This window comes from Vombatus ursinus, unplaced genomic scaffold, assembly GCF_900497805.2.
Source record: "Vombatus ursinus unplaced genomic scaffold, bare-nosed wombat genome assembly UNPS02015066.1, whole genome shotgun sequence".
Lineage (NCBI taxonomy): Eukaryota > Metazoa > Chordata > Mammalia > Diprotodontia > Vombatidae > Vombatus > Vombatus ursinus.
Genome location: NW_020954844.1, coordinates 107974 through 117503, shown reverse-complemented (window position 1 = coordinate 117503; position 9530 = coordinate 107974). Strand labels below are relative to the sequence as shown.

General features: G+C 42.7%; 1 protein-coding gene across 1 annotated transcript in view; it reads left to right on the top strand.

The window, feature by feature from the left end:
• The window catches only part of TGOLN2 (trans-golgi network protein 2), an 8163-nt gene extending 965 nt beyond the window's left edge, over positions 1-7198 (top strand). The window contains 3 exon segments of the mRNA XM_027846109.1: positions 1-444; positions 2283-2366; positions 3404-7198. Of these exon segments, the coding sequence (XP_027701910.1) occupies positions 1-444; positions 2283-2366; positions 3404-3409 (534 nt within the window). The 3' untranslated portion in view covers positions 3410-7198.
• The last annotated feature ends 2332 nt before the right edge of the window (positions 7199-9530 follow it).

Genomic DNA, 9530 nt, shown 5'->3' with positions numbered 1-9530 from the left:
AAGCCGGCCCCGCAAGGAGACGCCAACCAGGGGACGGAACCGGGCCACGGCAAGCCGGCCACGCAAGGAGACGCCAACCAGGGGACGGAATCGGGCCACCGCAAGCCAGGCACCCAAGGAGAAGCCAACCAGGAGTCAGAACCAGGCAAGGGCAAGCCAGCCATCCAAGGAGAAGCCAACGAGGGGACTGACACAGGAGAGGATAAACATGAGACAGATGTAGAAGAAGACAAGCATGAACTAAACCGTGATTCTGGTAAAGAGTCATCGAAAGTAGACACCAATGTGAATCCTCCAGCAGACAGTATTGAACATGGCAACCTTTATTTGAAGGAGAATGGCCCAGGCAAGGAAAATTCAGAGAGCAGCCACTTTTTTGCATACTTGGTCACAGCAGCCATCCTGGTAGCTGTCCTGTACATTGCCTATCACAATAAGCGAAAGGTAGGTTCAAAGTTACATTAGGAAGGAGATTTTATATTCAGATGCCTGTCAGGTACTTGGGATCTTAGGTCCATATTGTGGCCTCAGGCTCTAGCTCGGCTATTTATTTCTTTGAATGTTCTGTTCTTCATTTGACTTCTGGACATCTAAGTTTGCCCTCTCTATATTGAGACTGTAAAATCTTATTAAGAACCTTGAAAATTTATTGGATGTAAATATTTCGTAGTTGACAACTCTATTCCAAGTTTAGATATGATTAGTATAAAATGCCCAAAGTAATAAGATTAGTGATTTTCTGCATAGGATAATTTGGAAATGCATTCAGCTGAATTGATGTCATCTGATTGGTAATAAGTTTTGTTTCATGTTTTAAATACATGATAGTGTGTGTTATTATTGTCTTTCTAAATTCTCTCATATTGTGAAATGCTTTGGGAAACCATTGTATCAGGAATGCTGTTAGACAAATAACTTTGATAGTAGTAAGTTTACTATAATAAAGAGTGTTTTCATTTGGGGGGAAAAAAGAAGCTTGAAAATTTATTACTTCTAGTCTAAAAAAGAAAGATTAAGCAACCGGGTTGCAAAAATGAGATTTTTTAAAAATCTGTTAAAATATAAGTGCTTCAATGGTAATAACACTTGTACTATCAACCTCATAGGGTTGAGATGTTTTTATTAATGGGGCTCTCCTCAGTCATGCCCCAAAGTATTAAGAAAAATTTTAGCTAATTATATGACTACATGATATTGTCAACGTGTAAAGTAATTGCAAGCCTTAAAGGGTGATTATTACTTTATAGGGTTAGATTTGCAAGCTATCACTCAAGAAACCTTATTTTTATTAGGCATTTTGCTGATAGTTGTTGGAGAGGGGAGCTGGCAGTTAAACCCGTGATTTTATTGATTCAGAGAGCTCATGTAATAGAAACTCTTTCCACTAATGAAGATGGTCTGCCCATCTATAACTGATAGTCTAAGTTGCCTGGGGACCACTGAGACCCCCCTGGGAATCCATGGATAGATTTTAGGAGGTTCTATAAACTTGAATGGAAAAAAAATGACATCTTTATTTTCACTAACCTCTAACTGAAATTAAGCATTTCATTTATGGATGTGGGCAACCAATCGGTATTCTGAGAAAGGAGTCCCTAGGTTTCACAAGACTGCCAAACAACACAATGTTAGAAACACTTTTATTAGGTAGTGTAGGTACCTGACGTGAATAGGTTCCCTGATTAAAAGTAATTGGTAACTAAGACGAATTTAAGCATATCTTCAAAATAGTTTATTTTAGAAACATGAACCAAAATGTGAATTTAATATTGCAGGAACTGAACCTTACTTATTTTGACATAGTAATCAGGATATGTTGTTGTTTTGAGTCATTTTTCAGTTGTGTCCAACTCTTTGTGACCCCATTTGGAGTTTTCATGGCAAAGATACTGCAGTGGTTTGCCATTTCCTTCTCCAGCTCATTTTACAGATGAGGAAACCGAGGCAGATAAGGTTAAGTGACTTGCCCAGGGTCACACAGCTAGTAAATGTTTGGGGCCAGATTTGGATTCAGGAAGTTGAGTCTGCCTGACTATAGGCCTGGCACTGTGCCACCTAGCTGCCCAAAAGAATGTAAAGTTTACATTATAGGTAAATAACAACCATGAAAACTCTGTTGCTTTGTGACCAGACATGAAAATTGTGCTCTGTTCTATAGGATTTTAAGCACTACATCTCCAGAATGACTACCTCTGATTTCTAAGCTTGGAAAATTTCCTATTCACAGAACATATTTTTTAATCATTTAGTCTGTCTATCTGTCTATCTTTCTTTCTTGCCAGATCATTGCTTTTGCCCTCGAAGGAAAGAGAGCCAAAGTCACCAGGAGGCCAAAGGCCAGTGATTACCAGCGCTTGGACCAAAAGGTAAGAAACTCCAGAATCTCTGGGAGGGTTGCCACTACTTTAGGCAAGGAAGCCAACCCTACAGCTGTACAGCATCTGAAAGGTTAGAAAGAAGCACATGAAGTAGCCAAATACAGCTGTTTAAGGTTGGCCAAGCACTTTACAAGTATTATCTTACAGCAACCCTGGGAGGTTGGTGCTATTGTTATCCCCGTTTCACGGATAAGAAAATTAAAGCTGGCATAAATTGCCTGGAGTCACAGAGCTAGTAAGTGTCTTGGGGGCTGATTTAAACTCAGGTCTCCATGACTTCATGCCCATCTCTCTACCTGTTGTGCCACCCAGCTGTCTCTAAGAACAAAACAGCTTTGGAAGAACATGGGTTTTGTGATTTTCTAAGCCAAATGTGCAGGACATGGTGAGCATTCAATTAGCAGGTGTTGACTTAGCTCTTGTACACCTTGGAATATCTCTAATTTCTAGGACGGGGGAGAAGTGTCCCCATCTTCTTAGGTGAGAACAAAGCAAGTTGCAGATTGACCAGAGGATAATGACCCTGATTAAGCTCTCTTCCCCAGTGCCTCTGTGAGAAGAGCGCTAGGACACTTGTACTTCTGTGCAGCTGCTGTGGGGACCCTTCTTTCTCCTTGTCCTTAGCACTGAGAAGGAATGATGTAGGGCTTGCCTTTGGGGTGGTCTCAGTTGACAGCTAAGAAAAAGCCCCCTTTGCTGCCATTTTGTGTCTGCAGAGAGAGCCAGGCTTGGTCCCTCTGCTTCAGCTGAGCATGGGCCAGTTTCAGAATTCTACCCAAGCACTGCTACCCTCTCAAGTTCCCTGGCCCTCTGGGCACAATCCAAGCCCTCGAGATTGCTTTTTTAAGGCTGACTTCAAAGTTGTGTTATATTCTGCCACTCATTTAACCAGTCCTGTATTTGTATGTCTTTTTTCACATTGAAATTTGCGACGCCATTTTTCTGTCTTGTTATAGTTTAAAGTAAGGTGGGGGATGAAGAAGGATTCTTGGAAATGAGCTGCATTGTTTTTGTTGTTGTTTTAGATCTGATTTCACCCTGAGAAATATGCCTACCCTGCTGCTTTGTGTCTGAAGTACAAGAGCCCTGAAGAATGGTGCCTGACCCGAGTAGTACCTGTCTCCCTGAGCTGGGGCTCCTGGGCGAGTCTGGGCCAGTCAAGGCAGGGGATGGTTTCTTCTTTGCACCTGCACTTTGATAAAATCAGACTCCTTATGTTTGCTGGTTGTTATGCTGTTTTCTTCCATTCTTTCTTCCTCTGTGGGTGAGTGGAGAAGAGCGAGAGCTTACGGGGCTGTGACCCAAGGAAAATCCTGGCTCAGGATGTGCTGTTATTGTACCTTTTCCCCTGGGGCTTTGTGGTGAAAAGGTTTGCCTTAGCAGGAAGCATTGCACTCTTTGGCTATTTTCTCTCTGCCATCTTAAGAGCAAACCCAGATTAGTGTGCTTCTCAAGCCCTGCTCAACCAAACTGGGAGAGACTTAGGTCCTGAGGGCTCTTCTCCGCATGTGGATTCCTACCCATCAAGGGTAAATTATTCATTCTTTCTAATGTTTGCAAATTGCTTCAGGAAAACTACCGATGAGGGAAACAGCTTCCCTTCAGTTGCACTGAATATATATTTGGCTTGGGTTTCTGGGAGCAAAGCCCTTAGGTTGAGATAGTTTAGAATTCTAAAATGATCATTTAGGCCCCATTACTCCTCAGTTCATCCATAGGCACAGTAGAAATTTGCACATGAGAACGTCATTTTCATCGAAAGGTTTTTGAGAAGCAGATTGCTCACCAAACAAGTTTGCATTTGTCATTGATGTTATCTTTCTCAAGAACTTTCTGGCCGGTTGGACTCGGCTGTTTGCAGGGGTTCTGGAGACTGTGAGCCTTTGGTGGTCCTGTAGGCAGAGCTGAGCGGCTTCTCTCTTGTGTCAGGGGTGTGGTGGGCACACAGTGGCCAGAGGCAAGGCCCTGGTCTTAGGTGTGGTTTCCCTGCCAGAAACTTTGTTTCAAGTGAATCAGTCACAGGGTAATTGGTTTTGTTGGTTTGTTACAGGGAATCTGGATGGACTTGGGTAAAGGGAAAGTCCAAGCAGAACAGCTCACCTCAGGGAGACCCAGAGAATTAGGCTGCACATGGAGAGAGAAGCAGTGCATTGCAGGGAAGCTAGCAGAAGGCTCAGTTCAGATTATTGCATGCATTCTCACCTGCCTGCAAATTGAGGTGACATTTTTTTCCATTTCATTTAACGCCCTTCTTCCCTCATTGAATAGCTCAAGGTCTTCTCCCTTGCATATTTTCACCTGCCCTCCTCTCTGCTTCAACCAGTCACTATCTTTGTGTCATCCTTCACTTCAGTGGAAGGAAGAAATATTACTTCATTCTAGAGCTAACTCCCCATGCCCCGAGTCTTGCTCCAGATTCTTCTGTCTTTTCCCAGGCACTTCCTTTTTTTAGTTATCCTCCTCCTCCATTTCTTCTTTAGCATTTTTAATTTCTTCCCACTCTTTTCTTAGTTTTCCCTCTCTGCTCCCAAATATGTAGCATGTCATTCCTCTTTACCTGCCTCTGTTCCTTCTGGTGATCATCCTCTCATTCTCCTTGTCACGGCCCACCTTCCCCCGCAAGTGATATTTGAAATTCTGTCCTTCCTCCCTTGGTTTTTGTAATATTGTATTCTTTTCCTCCCTCTCCAACTGCTCTTCTTTGGTACCCCTTGCTTCTCTTTATCCTGCCCCCTTACAACAGTGAATATTCTTCAACACTTCATCATTCTACTCTTTACTCAGGGAACTTATTCACTGTGTGACTTGGTGTCTTTCACCCCAGCCTCCCTCACGAGACCAAGTCTGGTGTCTAGAACTACTAGCTGAACGTTTCTGCGTGGATGTCTGGCTCTCTGTCACTTGGAACTCAGCAAGGCTAAAACCAGACTCTTTCCCATCTTTCAGACTGTTTCCTCACTCCTGACTTAACCTGTTTCTTGGGGTCACTTTTGTTTTCCCCATTACACAGGCCCCATTACTCCTCAGGCAGAAGAACTATGTTGACTCTTCATTTAACATGTCTCTCTCTTCTGTCTTTGTTTTGTTGGTTTCATTTCCACTGCCGTTAGCTTCATCCAGAGCGCCTCATCGCACACCTGAGATAGTGTAGTAGCCTTCCAACTGATCTCCTTTCCTCCAGTCTCTTTTCCTTCACCTTGCACAGGTGACAGTTTCATTTTCCTGAAACATTCCTTTCACCACATTCTTCTGCTCGGAAATCTCCCATTGCTTCAGAATAAATCCAGGTTTTCTTGCATGGTGTTCAAGACTCAGAACAACCTAGTACCGATTTAGATATCCAACCTTAACTCTTCTGTGCTCTAATGTCTGAGCAATCTCACCACCAACCTGTGAATTACCTACTTACCGTTGAGTATGCCATCCCCCCCATTCTCACCCCTAGAATGTGACCAATTGCTTCAGGGTACCCTCAGTCCCACCTCTTTCAGCTTGCAGCCCACATGCACCTTTTTCTCTGAATTCCCCTACCACTTACTAACTCGATCATGTATTCAGGAATTTAATCACTTGTGGCTTTGTTTCAATATTCAAACATTTTGAATGGGTGTGGTCTTGTCTTCTCATTATCTCCATCTTGCTCAGTGAATACTGGTGTTCCTCTAGCCAACATTTCCGTTTGGCAAGTTGCCACCTAAGTGTGGGGTTAGACTAGGATCTCGACTAGTTAGAGGTTTCTGGCTTTGCCTGAAGGAGACTAGAAGGCGCAAGAGTTGTATGGCATTGAGGAATTTTAATCTTATAACAGAAGTATGATGTTGCATTGTCAGACTGGTGTTTCCAATAAAAATTGGAAATTCTAATTTCTCAATTCTTTGAGTCAAGGAAAGAGCTGGGTCTTTATTTTGAAACAGAGCAAAGAGCTTAAGATTGTTTCATTCCCAAAACTCTCTCAAGGAGGACTGTTGGGCAAGATGGTTGTTTGGGAAATTTGGGGCCAGTTTCCCCAGAAATTTTTCGCATGCACTTTTTTAGGGGGTCAGAATCTGGCCTGGAATTTGGTAATGAAGACTAAATTTCAGGAATAATTTTTCAAAATGGCTGAGTAACCTCTCCCCCCCCCCCAATAGCCAAGCATTTCTGTTCTTTTTCTATGGTGAATTTTTTTAAAGGAATTTTGGTAACATTCTTTGATCTTCCTTAAAACCTCACATTATTTAACTGTGGATTATTTCTTTTTTCTCTGCCTCACTTCACTGCAGTTTTTTTAATCTTAACCTGTGTTTTTTGAAAGTGGAATCAGAGTTAGAATCCTTTGTACATGTGGTTTTGAAACAGTTGAGAACCTGGGAAGGGCCTGGATAGTGCATCAGACCCAGTTGCTGGGACATGGTGCCCGAGGGTTTGAGTTTGGTTCTGACAAGGCTCTTGCCAGTAAACCATCTGAGTTTCGTTGTAACATTTAGTGCCATGGTCTATTCTGCCTAAGGTCTCTCTGCATATCAGGCATGGATTTGCTGAATGACTATCTTGAGGTTTATCTGCGCCCTCGGTTAGAATTCATGAGCTAATTCATGAGCTACGATTTTTTGTTTCCAGCTGCATTGAGACCCAACTTCCTTTAAAGGACTTTCTTACTTGTTGATGTGTGTTCCTGTGATTTCCAAGTCTGCCTTGCAAAATGGAGTCATTGACTCTTCACATTATTGCCCTTCTGGGTTGTCCAGCCCATTTCCTTTTTGGTAGGTTGATGTAAAGTGTTCCAAACTTTCACTTTTTACCAAATTACACCAATAAATCACCTGATTTGTTAAAAGTTATTTGGTGTTTGCTGATTTCTCTCCACTTGCTGGTGCCTTCCCTCCCTGGAGGCAGTTTTGGATTGCAGTCCTGAAACTCGAGCAGTTCTATAATGTAAAACTCAGACCATACACACCACAAGGCCCATCAGATGGGATTTTCACTTCAAAGTTGGTTCCCATATAAACTGTTTGTTTTAGGGGCCAAAAAAAAAGTGAAAAAATGGGTATAAAGTGTGCTGTCTCCTCAACAATCAGTTTAGTTTAAAATCAGGCAAAAAGGAATATGAGCTAGTACTGTCACTCAATCCAGATCTCCTGCATGATAAAAGGATATGGAGAAATCAGAGAGTCTAAAAGTAGAATTGGGCCGTAACTAAAGCCTTTAACAGCATTAAGGGGATCCAACATGACTGAATGTGTATCTTATTTATTAGTTTAGGGATACCTGAGAGTTTTGCTCTCCCAATTAATATTTTAAAATCTTTCATGAATAATATGTACATTAGATGAGTATTCTTTGGGTGCACACTACTTCCTTGTATAATACAGGTACAGAAATAGTTTTACAGAATTACTGAATTTGAGAGTTGGCAAGAATCTCACTGCTATTTAGTCCAGTGCTCCTAATATTCAAAAAGGGAAGCCACCCTGTACTGTAACCCAAGAAGTGACCCAGCCCCACTTGAAGGTCTCCAGAGGTGATGTATTATGGACAGTTCCCATTGCTGGGTTTTCCCTGACATCAAGCCTGAAGTTAGCACTTGGCAATTTGTATGCGTTGTTCCCAGTTCTGCTCTCTAGGGCCAGACAGAACAAGCTAATCCGTCTTCCACAGCTCAGCCCCCCAGATACTTGGACAAGTCTTCATGTCCTGTCTCAGGCTTTGATTTTCCAATCCTTCAACACATCCTCATATGACAGACATAAAAGACCCTTCAGCATCCTGGTTTCCCTCCTCTGGACACTTACCTTATCAACGATGTCCTTCCTAAGGGACAAGTGTCTTGTTAGAAAGGAAATCGCAATTTTGTGAAAATTTTATTTCCACTTAAAAAATACAGGATGATAAAAGGCCATCGCCTAGGAAGATTATTACCTCCGAAAAGGAAACGTGCTGAATCTGTGCTCTCACCTAACCCCAAAAGCTTTTGGAATAGAACTTGGAGATGTGGTTCTAGCTAAACCTTTGATTAACTGTTGTTGGTGAGCCTAAGGGTCCCCACTTCTGTGGCTGGGAAAATTCAGGGGATGGAGAACATACAGATGTGCCAGAGGCTTTCTGGGAATCTTCTGTGACGTTGAGATTGCTGTGACTCCATTCTGGAGGGCTCTCCAGAAATACTAATGATAAGAGCTGCAAGTGAGTTGAAAAATTGAACCGCTGCAGTGGAGCTGCCTGTAATCTGGCCATCTAAGTTTGATGTGCTTCAGTTTTTCAGTTTTAGGGAGGCTATGGGCAGTGATTAAAAGCAAGCTATAGATGAGTCTAGTTCTTCCTAAAAATAAGTGTAGCCTAGGCCTTCTTCTCATTCATCCTGTCCCCACATTCCAGAAAGACCGGAGCTTGGGGATGGGAATTCACACTGAAGTGTCTGCTTTGTGCAGACAGTAATTCAGGGCTTAAAAAGCACTTTCTTCAAACAACTGTGAGGGAGGCCAAGATAAAACAGGGTTGTCGTCCTCATGGAACTCACAACTTAGGAAAGGGATCTAGCATGTAAAATATAAGAAAAGCAGGGGTTATGCCTTTAAGATGAAATCTGACTAACTTGATTATTCAGAAGGAGACCTCTGGGCTTTGATAGAATGACCCTACCCAAAAACACTAGTGACAGAATTTGTACTGGGAGTCATGAGAAAGCTAGGCCCTCTGGGATCCAGTTAAGAGGCAGACAGTTCCTGCCCCACTTTACTTTTTTTTTTTTAATGTCACTCTGTATGGCACAGAGACTAAATATGTGATTTCGTTGGTATAGGGAGCTCCTCTGCTGCTTATAGTCTCAGAGGGTTGCCCAGAACCCTGAAAAGTCCAGCAGCTTGCCCAGCATTTGTCAGTGGCAGGGCTTGAACGCAGGCTTTCCCGGCCACCCAGCCAGCTCTCTCTACATGCCATCTCATCCATTGGACTGGGCTCCATTTTTTGCTTTTCTTTGTATTGCCAGTTCGTGGCCCATAAGAGGCATGTAACCAATGTTTGTTGACACTACAGTAGGCCTACATCCTACTGCCTCTCACAAAGAGATGTGGCGGTATATTGGGGGCTGAAAGGGATGTTAGAAATGATGTGTTCTGTCCCCTGCATTTTATGGTTGAGGAAACTCAGGCTTAGAGATGTGAAGTGACTTGGCCA